The sequence below is a fragment of the Notolabrus celidotus genome, chromosome 8 (genome assembly GCF_009762535.1).
Source record: "Notolabrus celidotus isolate fNotCel1 chromosome 8, fNotCel1.pri, whole genome shotgun sequence".
Taxonomy (NCBI): Eukaryota; Metazoa; Chordata; class Actinopteri; order Labriformes; family Labridae; genus Notolabrus; species Notolabrus celidotus.
This window is the reverse complement of record NC_048279.1, coordinates 20,674,898-20,689,409: the sequence shown is the minus strand read 5'-3', so window position 1 is coordinate 20,689,409 and position 14,512 is coordinate 20,674,898. Positions and strand designations below refer to the sequence as shown.

Genomic DNA, 14,512 nt, shown 5'->3' with positions numbered 1-14,512 from the left:
TTCTGGTAAATAATGAGCACGGAATATTGTTATGATATGCATAGAAACGCAACTTTCCATGTCCCTGTTATACCTGACAAATACTCATGGTGTCAGTGTGTACTAGCAAACGAGAGGGCACGGACATTCTCCTCCCTTCTGCCTCAACGATAGTAAAGCCTGGCTCTGCTTTTGTACTACAGTTGAGAAAAACCGCTTCATGGATGTACGGGTGTTTAGGATTCTTTTTTTTTCTTGATCGCTGGAAAGGATCGTTCTTGTTATATTTTGACCCCTGGTTCAGCTTTGTATGTGGATGATTTTTCTGGCAGTAACGATGGAATACAGCAGATTCACTCTGCATTACGGCCTGGCTTTTATTTTCCTCGCCCTCCACCCCGCCTTTGGAGACGTGAGCTACTCGATTCCAGAGGAGATGAAACGTGGATCTGTGATTGGAAATATCGCGAAGGATCTGGGACTTGAATCGGGAAGACTGTCTGCTCGCAAGGCCCGCATTGATACCGAGGATAACAGTGTGACGTACTGCGGTGTGAATCTCAACACCGGAGAACTGATCGTGCAGGAAAGGATCGACAGAGAAGGTCTTTGTGCTAAAAGAGCATCATGTGTTCTGAAACAGGAACTCGTCCTGGAAAACCCTTTAGAGGTACACCGTATTAATATCCGCGTTCAAGATATCAACGACAATTCACCTCAATTTAAAGAGGAATCACAGAAATTTGATATTCATGAATCGGCAGACAAGGGTGCGCGCTTTCCCTTGGATGAGGCACACGATGCAGACATTGGAGAAAATGCTGTGCAGGGCTATTCTCTTCAGCAGAATGATCATTTTAAATTAAATGTAAACACGAAAGGGGCTGGGCGAAAATATGGTGAATTAGTGTTAAACAAAGAATTAGACAGGGAGGACAAACAAGAGCTCCTGTTATTGCTTACTGCATTTGATGGAGGCTCTCCTCGAAGATCAGGGACTGTAATCATACACGTCTCTGTGCTTGATGCTAATGATAATGTACCAGTGTTCAGTCAGACCGTATATAAGGCCAGTCTGCCTGAAAACTCTCCTCTAGATACATTGGTGATCACAGTGAGTGCAACTGATGCAGACGACGGTTTGAATGGAGAAATAACTTATGTATTTGACCATGTTTCAGATGAAAATCAGATTTTCTCTCTGAACTCTAAAACCGGAGAGATCAGAGTGGCTGGATCTATTGATTATGAAAAAGAGTCATCATATGAAATGCAGATCAGCGCAAAAGATGGACTAGGATTGGCATCATATGCCACTGTAATAATTGATGTTTTAGACATCAACGACAACGCCCCAGTGATATACTTGAAATCACTGACCAATCCCATACCTGAGAACGTGACACCTGGTACAGAGGTGGGCATCATTAACGTGCAGGACAGAGACTCTGAGAGTAACAGACAGGTCCGCTGCTCCATTCAGCAAAATGTCCCTTTTAAGTTGGTTCCTTCTATTAAAAACTATTATTCTCTGGTGAGCACAGGACAGCTGGACCGTGAACTAGTGTCTGATTACAACATTACGATCAGTGCCACTGACGAGGGCTCTCCACCTCTGTCCTCCTCTAAAGGTGTTCAGTTATCTGTAGCAGACATAAACGACAACCCACCTGTGTTTGAGGAACAGTCGTACAGCGCATATGTGAGTGAGAATAACAAACCTGGCTCCACTTTATGTTCCGTTAGTGCTCGAGACCCTGACTGGAGACAGAACGGTACAGTGATTTATTCTCTGTTAGGCGGTGAGGTGAACGGAGCCCCGGTGTCCTCCTATGTGTCTGTGAACGGAGACACGGGGGTGATCCACGCTGTGAGGTCGTTTGACTATGAACAGTTCAGGAGCTTCAAAGTGCACGTGATGGCCAGAGACAATGGCTCTCCTCCGCTCAGCAGCAACGTGACCGTGAGTGTGTTCATATCGGATGTGAATGACAACCCTCCTCAGATCCTGTACCCCGGGCCGGAGGGCAACTCGTTCATGACCGAGCTGGTCCCCAAAGCTGCACACGGAGGCTCTCTGGTGTCCAAAGTGATAGCGGTGGACGCGGACTCCGGACAGAACGCCTGGCTGTCGTATCACATAGTAAAATCCACTGATCCGGGACTTTTCACTATCGGTGTCCACAGCGGAGAGATCAGGACGCAGCGGGACATTTCTGAATCTGACAGCATGAAACAGAACCTTATTGTGTCAGTGAAAGATAACGGACAGCCCTCTCTGTCTGCCACCTGTTCCGTGTATTTACTGATTTCTGATAACTTGGCTGAGGTGCCAGAACTGAAGGACATTTCTTATGATGAGAAGAACTCCAAACTGACCTCTTATCTGATCATCGCGCTGGTGTGTGTGTCTACGTTTTTCCTGACCTTCATCATCATCATCCTGGGTGTGAGGTTTTGTCGCAGGAGAAAGCCCAGACTGTTGTTTGACGGAGCAGTAGCCATCCCCAGTGCTTATCTCCCTCCTAATTACGCAGATGTCGACGGCACAGGAACTTTACGCAGCGCTTACAATTATGACGCCTACCTGACAACAGGGTCTCGAACCAGTGACTTTAAGTTTGTGTCATCTTACAATGACAACACACTGCCTGCTGACCAGACGCTGAGGAAAAGTCCATCAGACTTTGCTGAAGTGTTTGGAGACTGTGATGACTCTCCTGAGGTAGGAACATGTTTAGCGTATTTTGCTCAGTCATGTGAACAGGTATAGATGATGTCCTACAAAATCTTAAGTTAACACTTGCTCAGTGATTTACCAGTCCTTGGTGTTGTTTTCATTTATTTAAAAAATGGCTACGTCTTTACTGGACTTTCAGCTTTGCTCTTGTGTTGTCTTTTTCAGCCTTAAACAAGTAGCAATTTGTGCATTTTAACATGTTAATTATTGTTGCTAGTTGTTTTTTTCAAGTATCGTGCTCTTTGGTATTTGTCCTGAGTTAGCTGGGATTCTCATTAGTGGTCTCCTTTGTATCTGGGTTGTTTCATGCTATAAAGAATCTAAACTAAAATTTTCTCCACTTTCAGAGTTTAATATGAAGTTATAGTTCAGGGTTGCATTTTTAAGGTGTTTTCAAGGTGTGCTGCATAAAGCTTCGATGCAGATAGTCACTCTTTAGCATAGTAGACAGAGTTGGACTGAAAGGACTTGACTGCTGTGGTCTCAGACTTTTGGTGTGTAAATGTTTCCCAGTTCATCTTTGTATGTCTTTCCTTCGCACATATTGTCCTTTACTCAGATCTGAAACGTTGTTTCTTTTTCCGTTTTTTTGTCACTGCCCTTGGTGCTGATACTCTGTTTCACAGTCATGGATAGGAAAATAACTTTTTTAATTATAAACAATTTCTATATCTCACACATTTTCAAAATTGGCTTACTTCCCCCCATGTTTCCTGACATCACAATTCAGTTAAGTGTGCCCTGTTAAGGCTTGAAAAACATTTAAATGAATGTAACTTTCCTGGATTCAGTAATCTTCAACTTTTGCTGGAAAGTTTCAACTTGCTCCCATGCTCTCAGGGGCTTAAAGGTGTAGCTAAGATTAATGATTGTATTAGACACTGTGATAACTCTTCTGTTGTAGGAACACGTGCCACAAACTACTTGACCTCTTTTGACCCAGTGAAATCTTCAGATAAAACTCATGTGTTCTCTTAGGTAACAATTGTGAAGACTTTAAAGAGCTGTGCTGTATTTTGAGAATTCAAGGTCAAAGTTGGTAGCTACTGCAAACTTAAATGTGATAGTGTTTCAATTGTTCCTGAGATGACCATGGTCATGTGTATTTGAGCTTGCAGAATATTAATTGAAGTTGTTCCGTTTTCTGATTTCCTTTTCACTTTCTCTTTTATGAGCTATTAGAAAATCTAATTCCATTGGCTTAACTTAACCATGCAATTCTATTATATCTTATTATGCACATGTCATTTAGCCATACTGCTAACACTGAATCGTATACATGAGCACCTTTCGTATGAAATATGTCCATCTGTTTGTATGATTTTGTGTTCTTAGTTTTTATAAGGGCTTTCGAAGCAGGAGACTTTTAGCTGTGCTTCAAAAAGTTTTTCCTATATGAGCACCTTTTAATAGTTCTGTTAAATGTAGAGAGCATTTGCATTTATTGTCTCTTTCTTTTTTCCCTCTTCCATATCGTTTTCTTCTTTTGCATTCTTTGCTACAAACTTCAATAGAGATATATCATTTTTGGTTCAACATAACTGTTGATTTCTGGATAAACTAATATAACAACAATTGACCACATATTTTTCTCTATTTAGTGTTTTATTTAAATTGATTGTGTGAACCTTTGTTTCTTAAGTAGAGCTAATTTATTTTTGTGCCTCTGTCCTTGGTGCTGAATCTCCCTGTGGTTCTCTGGATGTATATTTTAGTACAACATAACATTTGTCTTGTTGATATATTTGTTGAATAGTGTACATCAGATGACCCATGTTTAAGTTGTGCCTTTCCTTAATTGAAGCATAGTGTATCCAGTTTTCACTCAGGTTATACGTTTACAGTGGATGCCTTTGTGTGAAAAACACTATCAGTTAAGATAGGAGTTCATTTGTGTGCTATTTCGTGCTTAGATTGAATACCTCTTTGATGCATTTAGCATACATTTTCTTTCACTTGGCTGCAATCCTTTTAAATGTCCATATAAATATGTTTTACAGGTCATATACTAACACCCCTGGTAGACAACTTTATTTTCTTTTTAAAAATTACATTAACTACATTAGGACAATCTGAAGAACAGCTTTATGAAGATTCTGTAATTTTGGAGAGGTAATGCAGTTGCATTTGATGAAAGTTCTTCTGGAAGTCCATCACCAACCTTTGTTGAAACTGCTTCTCCTTTATGCAGCATCTTCTCAGAGAGTGAGACAAACAGAGAGAGACAAACAGAGAGAGACAGACTTATCCGGGACCTTGTTGAAATGGTATTTAATTACAAAATGAACATTGTTGAAGACTGATCTCAGAGTATTTAACTTGTAACAGACATAACCTGTCTTTGGATATTTTTAAGCATTAACATTTTCTGTCTTACTTTTTTCAATTTGAAAAAGTATAATTTGTTCATATCTTTATGTTCATTTATGGAATAGAAAGCAGCTGCATCTTTTTGTTCATGAAGAATAGAAAGACACACGATACTTCCCTCTTTAGTTGTGGAATATCTTATTGAACAGAGTATTTACACAGTAACCGTCATTGTATCCGATTGTGGGTTTTCAAATAAATTGCCATGTTTGATTTGGACTCACGGTGTCACTGTAGACCAGCGTAGAAGTCAGATGTTCAGTCTGCTTTGCACACCACCCTTCTACCATTGACCAACCCTGTGTTCTTTGTAGCCTTCCTTGCAGACGGCATATACTCGGAGGACACATCTATTGAACAATAACGCATTTTAATGTAAAGACTAAGTGTGTATTATTTAAGGAGCACTCTCTGAGGATGATGGATGAACGGGACGTTTTTTGGATATTCGGCTTTGTCTTTTTCTTTGTCGTGGTACATTACGCTCACGGAGACCTGAGCTATTCTGTGCAGGAGGAGCTGAAGCGCGGATCTGTTATTGGAAATATCGCCAAGGATCTGGGCCTAGAGGTGGGCAGACTGTCTGCTCGCAAAGCTCGTGTTGACGTGGAGGGAAACGACAAACAATACTGCGGGGTTAACCTTCAAAGTGGAGATTTATTCGTGTCTGAAAGAATTGATCGAGAGGAGCATTGTGGAGAAAAGCCTTCGTGTGTTCTGAAATTCGACTTGCTCCTGGAGAATCCGTTGGAGTTGCACCGGTTGTCTCTGCAGGTGCAGGATGTGAACGACAATGCGCCAGTTTTCCCGAAGGATGTTATAAAGCTAGAGATTAGAGAATCAGCTGTCAAAGGAGCTAAGTATCGCATAAATGAAGCGCACGATGCAGATGTAGGCAAGAATTCAGTTCAGAGCTACATTTTGGAACAAAATCCACACTTTGTGTTCATTGTTCAGACCACAAGTGCTGGAAGTAAATACGGCGAGTTAGTTTTGGATAAGGAGTTAGACCGAGAGGAGCAGCAGGAAATGAGATTATTACTAACAGCTGTAGATGGAGGCTCTCCTCAGAGATCCGGGACTGTAGTCATACACGTCATTGTACTTGATGCTAATGATAATGCCCCAGTGTTCACTGAGAGCGTGTATACAGCAACGATACCAGAAAACTCGCCTATAAATACACCTGTAATCACTGTGAGTGCATCAGACGCAGACGAAGGTGTCAACGGGGAGGTAACATATGAGTTTAGTCGAATCTCTGATAAGTCACGAAAGCTCTTTTCACTGGATGAGAAAACTGGAGTGATCATTGTAGCAGGTAGCATCGATTATGAAGAGGGACCTAAATATGAAGTGCTTGTTGCGGCCAAAGATGGTTATGGTCTCTCATCAGAAGCAAAAGTTATAATTGATATAACTGACGTGAATGATAATGCCCCTCTGATTTATATAAAATCACTGTCTAACCCCATACCTGAGAACGTGTCACCTGGTACAGAGGTGGGCATCATCAACGTGCAGGATAGAGACTCTGAGAGTAACAGACAGGTCCGCTGCTCCATTCAGCAAAATGTCCCTTTTAAGTTGGTTCCTTCTATTAAAAACTATTATTCTCTGGTGAGCACAGGACAGCTGGACCGTGAACTAGTGTCTGATTACAACATTACAATCAGTGCCACTGACGAGGGCTCTCCACCTCTGTCCTCCTCTAAAAGTGTTCAGTTATCTGTAGCAGACATCAACGACAACCCACCTGTGTTTGAGGAACAGTCGTACAGTGCATATGTGAGTGAGAATAACAAACCTGGCTCCACTTTATGTTCCGTTAGTGCTCGAGACCCCGACTGGAGACAGAACGGTACAGTGATTTATTCTCTGTTAGGCGGTGAGGTGAACGGAGCCCCGGTGTCTTCCTATGTGTCTGTGAACGGAGACACGGGGGTGATCCACGCTGTGAGGTCGTTTGACTATGAACAGTTCAGGAGCTTCAAAGTGCACGTGATGGCCAGAGACAACGGCTCTCCTCCGCTCAGCAGCAACGTGACCGTGAGTGTGTTCATATCGGATGTGAATGACAACTCTCCTCAGATCCTGTACCCCGGGCCGGAGGGCAACTCGTTCATGACCGAGCTGGTCCCCAAAGCTGCACACGGAGGCTCTCTGGTGTCCAAAGTGATAGCGGTGGACGCGGACTCCGGACAGAACGCCTGGCTGTCGTATCACATAGTAAAATCCACTGATCCGGGACTTTTCACTATTGGTGTCCACAGCGGAGAGATCAGGACGCAGCGGGACATTTCTGAATCTGACAGCATGAAACAGAACCTTATTGTGTCAGTGAAAGATAACGGACAGCCCTCTCTGTCTGCCACCTGTTCCATGTATTTACTGATTTCTGATAACTTGGCTGAGGTGCCAGAACTGAAGGACATTTCTTATGATGAGAAGAACTCCAAACTGACCTCTTATCTGATCATCGCGCTGGTGTGTGTGTCGACTTTTTTCCTGACCTTCATCATCATCATCCTGGGTGTGAGGTTTTGTCGCAGGAGAAAGCCCAGACTGTTGTTTGACGGAGCAGTAGCCATCCCCAGTGCTTATCTCCCTCCTAATTACGCAGATGTCGACGGCACAGGAACTTTACGCAGCGCTTACAATTATGACGCCTACCTGACAACAGGGTCTCGAACCAGTGACTTTAAGTTTGTGTCATCTTACAATGACAACACACTGCCTGCTGACCAGACTCTGAGGAAAAGTCCATCAGACTTTGCTGAAGTGTTTGGAGACTGTGATGACTCTCCTGAGGTAGGACCATATGCCAAATACAGTTAAATGTCTTTTACTCAGTCTGGTGGAAAGGAAATGTAATGTTCAAAGAAAAGTGTATTTTATACAATGAAGTGATTGTATGACCTTGGGCTTCTTTAGTTTGTTTCAGGACTGTTGAAATGTCCCTTGCCTTCAGGCTTGGAGGAGTCAGTGTTTTTCTAATGCTGCATCAAACTAAGGATGATTTGAGCATTATAACTATTGGAATATACATGTTTGTGTGAGGTTTTATGTTTTCTGGTGTTTTTCATGAGCTGGGAGGTGGTCTGATTTCATTGATTTTCCTCTACTCTCTGGCTTGGTATTTGTATGGGATACATAAGTATTATTTAGTTATGCTCAAAATGTTCAAAAACTTTGTATGGAGTCATTTTTCTCTGCTGCCTTTTTGTTAGGTTTACAAGTCATGAAGCTTTAAGCCCTGATTCATACATTCACTTGTGCTTGATCACTTATATTTAGTATTTCATTGTCAGTCATTGGTACAGTGTTTCTCTAATCCATCTCCACTCTCGCTGCTCTTTAATTGTTCTGCAATTTCTATATTTACCTCAACCTAATGATACTAAGGCTTCATATTTGTATATCATTTTAATTTGTACTCTTAACGCCATATATTATGTGTAGAATTTCACTGGTCCATCTTGCATTTATCTCTCTGTAGCTTGCTATTTTTTTATTATTTCTTCTCAATTCTGAAACCTGTGTTTGTATGTCTCTGTCCCTGGTATTTGTCCTCCAATATAACACCGGGCAGACTCTGAGTAAGAGTCCAGCAGTCTTGGAAAATATACAGTTTGGTCTCTCCTTGGTCGGTACTCTGATCAGTATTTGATGATGTAAGATATGTGTCCTTTAAGTTTCCAATGTCAAAAGTTTTAAAAAACGTTGTGTCTTCTTGGTTGGTTCATTAAAGGGTCTTTGAGCTTCAGTAGAGTGGTGTTCTGTCTCAGCTCTGAGATGCCTGTTATAATGTTGAGTTTTTGAAATAGTAGTCTTCCTTTGGTTGGCAGGCTACTTTTCTCCATCTTGATCTTGTGTTTTAGACTTAATCTTACTTCAGCAGCTTTGGTCTACTCTGTGGATTGTTTTTTACCTGTTTATCATTCACACATCATCTTGCTGTGCTGACAAACATTTGTCATGTGAGCGTTCCTTTTCAGTATCTTTTAAAACTCAACAATTTGTTTCTATTACTTAATGGCTTAACATTTATAAGGATCTACCCAGCACGTGGCATTAAGCTGTGCTGTGAAGAGCATCTCATGAGACCTCAGTTAGTATTGCTTTAGAAACAATGTGTTTTTTAAATCTTTTTTTCTCTTCATCAACCTCTTGAATCGTTATGTACTTGTCTTTTTCAACCTTAAATCTCAATTTTCTTGGTTCATCATGTCTCTGTACTCCTTTTTGCTCTTTTTAATTACATTTACACAGTCCTTGACTTTACCTTGTTTTAGATCATTTTGACCTCATTGGTTTTTAACCACTTTTTCAACATTTGCTTTGCCATTTAAAATACAGTGAGTGAGTCGCTGTCCTTGGTGCTGAACTTTGATTTTTTACATTTTTTGAAGGAAGTTTACTTAAGTGTTTTTCTGCATTAATTCCTTTTGCCAAATTCCTCATAGTAATACTTTCTTACCTACCTTGAGCAATAAGAAAACTTAATTATGATGCACTCAATTTTTCATTGATACTGAACTATCTTGTGTTTCTGATGCCTTGTAGAGATAGGTTGCTACTGTTTATTCCGTCACCCCCACTCACCCTATTTCCAACATGATCTCACTGAATCAGTTACAGTACATATTTCTCACAAACAGTTCAGTTTCAATTTTGCTTGTTTCTGAATTAGTATGACATGAGTTAGTAATCTTCTGTCATTGTAAGTTCAGCCACCTTATTGATAGTTATCAGAATTCTATCTTTGTATATTGCTTATGATGGACATATTTTTGAAGGATGATAAGATACAAATGGAGCCTTTGTTTTAGAGTACATAACTAATAGTGCCAGCTTGTATTGTTTTTGAATTGACGTGTTTGATGAATATGCCTTAAAGGTTAAATTAATAATCCCTGTTGACACTGGCACAAAGTGGATGCATTTGGTCACAAAGCTGAACAGAAATAAACATGCTCCATCATATTCAAAAGTGATTATTAAACTAAAGCATCTCTCACAGTCTGGCATATTGAAAAAAACTTGTGTTCCTCTGCGGACATTACCTTCAAGCATGCCATGAACCTTGTAAGAGGAGAGATGTCTGTACTGAGTTGATGGAATCTAACCAGTATGAGAATGCAGTGCATTCAGTGTAAGCATATTACTTTGTGATGGCCTGTGTTTTACGACGTCTAATAGTCACATGAAGGTGCTTCTTGAGAATCAGTTAGAACAATGTCACGTTTTTTCTGAGTCAATTAGTTTATTTTTTTAGTTTGCACAAAAAATATCCATGTCCCTGTTATACCTGACAAATACTCATGGTGTCAGTGTGTACTGGCAAACGAGAGGGCACGTTCTTTCTCCACCCTTCTGTCTCAACGATAGTAAAGCCTGACTCTGCTTTTGTAACGCACCACTCCGTGATGGACTGCGATGCAACTGATTTCCAATAGACATAACAAGTCCACGGTTGATATCCTTTGATTTGTAGTGAGAATATTTTATTTGTAGGTGATCGTTCTCGCCTTAAAAATGGGATTTGTCAGATTCACTCTGCATTCCGGCCTGGCTGTTGTTTTTCTCGCCCTCCACCCCGTCTTTGGAGACGTGAGCTACTCGATTCCAGAGGAGATGAAACGTGGATCTGTAATTGGAAATATCGCGAAGGATCTGGGACTTGAATCGGGAAGACTGTCTGCTCGCAAGGCCCGCATTGATACCGAGGATAACAGTGTGACGTACTGCGGTGTGAATCTCAACACCGGAGAACTGATCGTGCAGGAAAGGATCGACAGAGAAGGTCTTTGTGCTAAAAGAGCATCATGTGTTCTGAAACAGGAACTCGTCCTGGAGAATCCTTTAGAGGTACACCGTATTAATATCCGCGTTCAAGATATCAACGACAATTCACCCCAATTTAAAGAGGAATCACAGAAATTTGATATTCATGAATCGGCAGACAAGGGTGCGCGTTTTCTCTTAGATGAGCCACACGATGGAGACATCGGGGAAAATGCTGTGCAGGGCTATTCTCTTCAGCAGAATGATCATTTTAAATTAAATGTAAACACGAAAGGAGGTGGACGGAAATATGGTGAATTGGTGTTGGACAAAGAATTAGACAGAGAGGACAAACAAGAGCTCCTGTTATTGCTGACTGCATTTGATGGAGGCTCTCCTCGAAGATCAGGCACTGTTATCATACACGTCGCTGTGCTGGATGCTAATGATAATGTACCAGTGTTCAGTCAGACCGTATATAAGGCCAGTCTGCCTGAAAACTCTCCTCTGGATACATTGGTGATCAAAGTGAGTGCAACCGATGCAGACGACGGCCTAAACGGTGAAATAACCTATGGATTTGACCATGTCTCAGATGATAACCACATTTTCTCTCTGGACTCTAAAACAGGAGAGATCATAGTGGCTGGATCTATTGATTATGAAAAAGAGTCATCCTATGAATTGCAGATCAGCGCAAAAGATGGACTAGGGTTGGCGTCACACGCCACTCTAATAATTGATGTTTTAGACATAAATGATAACGCCCCAGTGATATACCTAAAATCACTGACCAATCCCATACCTGAGAATGTGTCACCTGGTACAGAGGTGGGCATCATCAACGTACAGGACAGAGACTCTGAGAGTAACAGACAGGTCCGCTGCTCCATTCAGCAAAATGTCCCTTTTAAGTTGGTTCCTTCTATTAAAAACTATTATTCTCTGGTGAGCACAGGACAGCTGGACCGTGAACTAGTGTCTGATTACAACATCACAATCGCTGCCACTGACGAGGGTTCTCCACCTCTGTCCTCCTCTAAAAGTGTTCAGTTATCTGTAGCAGACATCAACGACAACCCACCTGTGTTTGAGGAACAGTCGTACAGCGCATATGTGAGTGAGAATAACAAACCTGGCTCCACTTTATGTTCCGTTAGTGCTCGAGACCCCGACTGGAGACAGAACGGTACAGTGATTTATTCTCTGTTAGGCGGTGAGGTGAACGGAGCCCCGGTGTCCTCGTATGTGTCAGTGAATGGAGACACGGGGGTGATCCACGCTGTGAGGTCGTTTGATTATGAACAGTTCAGGAGCTTCAAAGTGCACGTGATGGCCAGAGACAATGGCTCTCCTCCTCTCAGCAGCAACGTGACCGTGAGTGTGTTCATATCGGATGTGAATGACAACTCCCCTCAGATCCTGTACCCCGGGCCGGAGGGCAACTCGTTCATGACCGAGCTGGTCCCCAAAGCTGCACACGGAGGCTCTCTGGTGTCCAAAGTGATAGCGGTGGACGCAGACTCCGGACAGAACGCCTGGCTGTCATATCATATAGTGAAATCCACTGATCCGGGACTTTTCACTATTGGTGTCCACAGCGGAGAGATCAGGACCCAGCGGGACATTTCTGAATCTGACAGCATGAAACAGAACCTTATTGTGTCAGTGAAAGATAACGGACAGCCCTCTCTGTCTGCCACCTGTTCCATGTATTTGCTGATTTCTGATAACTTGGCTGAGGTGCCAGAACTGAAGGACATTTCTTATGATGAGAAGAACTCCAAACTGACCTCTTATCTAATCATCGCGCTGGTGTGTGTGTCGACGTTTTTCCTGACCTTCATCATCATCATCCTGGGTGTGAGGTTTTGTCGCAGGAGAAAGCCCAGACTTTTGTTCGACGGAGCAGTAGCCATCCCCAGTGCTTATCTCCCTCCTAATTACGCAGATGTTGACGGCACAGGAACTTTACGCAGCGCTTACAATTATGACGCCTACCTGACAACAGGGTCTCGAACCAGTGACTTTAAGTTTGTGTCATCTTACAATGACAACACACTGCTTGCTGACCAGACTCTGAGGAAAAGTCCATCAGACTTTGCTGAAGTGTTTGGAGACTGTGATGACTCTCCTGAGGTAGGACCATATGCCAAATACAGTTTAGTGTCTTTTGCTCAGTCAAGTGGACTGTTCTAGATGGTATCATACAAAAAAACCCTGAAGTTTCCTCTTGTTCAGGGAATCACCAGTCCCTGGCGGTGTTTTGATTTATTAAGGATGGCTACATTTTCACGTAACTTTAAACTTGGCTCTTGTTTTGTTTTGTCTTCTTAAATGAGTAATAGTTTGTGCTTATCAACATGTTTAATGTTTGTGCTATCTGTTCTTTAAGGTTCCTGGTTCTCTGTTTTTTCCCTGAGATATGAGTGAATCTGATTAGTAGTCTACTCCATTGCTTGGTTGCTGCATGATATGAAGAATATATACATAATGTTTGTATTTATTTCCTCTGCAAAGGGTCTCTCTTGTTCAGATCTGAAAGTTGTTGTTTTTTTCCTTTTTGTGTTGCTGTCCATGGTGCTGATACTCCATGTAGCAGTCATGGAAGGATCAAAAACTTTCCTGCTCATACTCAGTTTTTATGTCTCTCACATATTCTCAAACAATGCTTACTTTTTCCGACCAAACTCTCTGACATCACAATTCAGTTCAGTTTGCCCTGTTAAGGCTTGAAACATTTAACTGGATGCTACTTTCCTGGGTTCAGTAATCTACAACTTTTGCTGGGAAGTTTCAACTTGTTCCCATGCTCTCATGGGCTTAGAGTTGTAGTTAAGATTGTCTGTTGTATTAGACACTGTGATGACTCTTCTGATGTATAGGAAAAAATGCCACATACTACTTGACCTCTTATGCCCCATGTGAACTCTTCAGATATAACATAGTTGTGCTCTAAGGTTTCAAAAGTGAAGACTTTTAAATAATTGTGCCCTCTTTTGTGAGTTAAAGGTCAAAGTTAATGGCTACTGGAAACTTTAATGGGCTGCTGTTACATTTGTTCCTGAATTGACCATGGTCATGTGTATTTGAGCTTGCAGAATATTAGTTGAAGTTGTTTCTATTTCTGATTTCATTTTTTCTTTGTCTTTCCTGAGCTATGAGAAAATCCCATTCCAGTGGTTTAACTCAACCATGCAATTCTAATATATCTTAACTACACACATGTCATTTAGCCATTCTGCTAACAATGAATCATATACGTGAGCACCTTTTGTATAAGTTATTTATAACATGAATGATTTCATCTATTTATATTTAAATTTTGTGTTGTTAGTTTTTCTAAGGGTTTTCCAAACATGAGACTTTTAGTTGTTCTGCAAAAAGTCTGTCATATGAGCAGCTGCCTCTTTTTGTTAAGGAGGAATTTGAAGACACACGAGACTCCCCTCTCGAACTGTTGAATATCTTATTGAACAGAGTATTTACATAGTGACAGTCATTGTATCGGATTGTGGATTTTCAAATGAATTGCTATGTTTGATTTGGACTCACGGTGTCACTGTAGACCAGCGTAGGAGTCGGATGTTCAGGCTGCTTTGCACACCACCCATCCTACCATTGACCAACCCTGTG

The 14,512-nt window shown here is 41.6% G+C and overlaps 3 protein-coding genes across 3 annotated transcripts; all 3 read left to right on the top strand.

The window, feature by feature from the left end:
• The first annotated feature begins 316 nt into the window (after nt 1-316).
• Nucleotides 317-2,752, top strand: LOC117817618 (protocadherin beta-15-like). Its single transcript, XM_034690373.1, has one exon. The coding sequence runs from the start codon at nt 317-319 to the stop codon at nt 2,750-2,752; it is 2,436 nt and encodes an 811-aa protein (XP_034546264.1).
• A 2,738-nt stretch (nt 2,753-5,490) lies between these two features.
• Nucleotides 5,491-8,350, top strand: LOC117818013 (protocadherin beta-15-like). Its single transcript, XM_034690867.1, has one exon. The coding sequence runs from the start codon at nt 5,507-5,509 to the stop codon at nt 7,925-7,927; it is 2,421 nt and encodes an 806-aa protein (XP_034546758.1). The 5' UTR covers nt 5,491-5,506; the 3' UTR covers nt 7,928-8,350.
• A 2,277-nt stretch (nt 8,351-10,627) lies between these two features.
• Nucleotides 10,628-13,182, top strand: LOC117818008 (protocadherin beta-15-like). The gene has a single exon (XM_034690863.1). It carries the CDS (start codon nt 10,628-10,630, stop codon nt 13,073-13,075), a length of 2,448 nt encoding a protein of 815 aa, XP_034546754.1. The 3' UTR covers nt 13,076-13,182.
• The last annotated feature ends 1,330 nt before the right edge of the window (nt 13,183-14,512 follow it).

Bases quoted from the DNA above. Each gene is read 5' to 3' on its own strand.
- LOC117817618 (XM_034690373.1), top strand. From the start codon at position 317: ATGGAATACAGCAGATTCACTCTGCATTACGGCCTGGCTTTTATTTTC.
- LOC117818013 (XM_034690867.1), top strand. From the start codon at position 5,507: ATGATGGATGAACGGGACGTTTTTTGGATATTCGGCTTTGTCTTTTTC.
- LOC117818008 (XM_034690863.1), top strand. From the start codon at position 10,628: ATGGGATTTGTCAGATTCACTCTGCATTCCGGCCTGGCTGTTGTTTTT.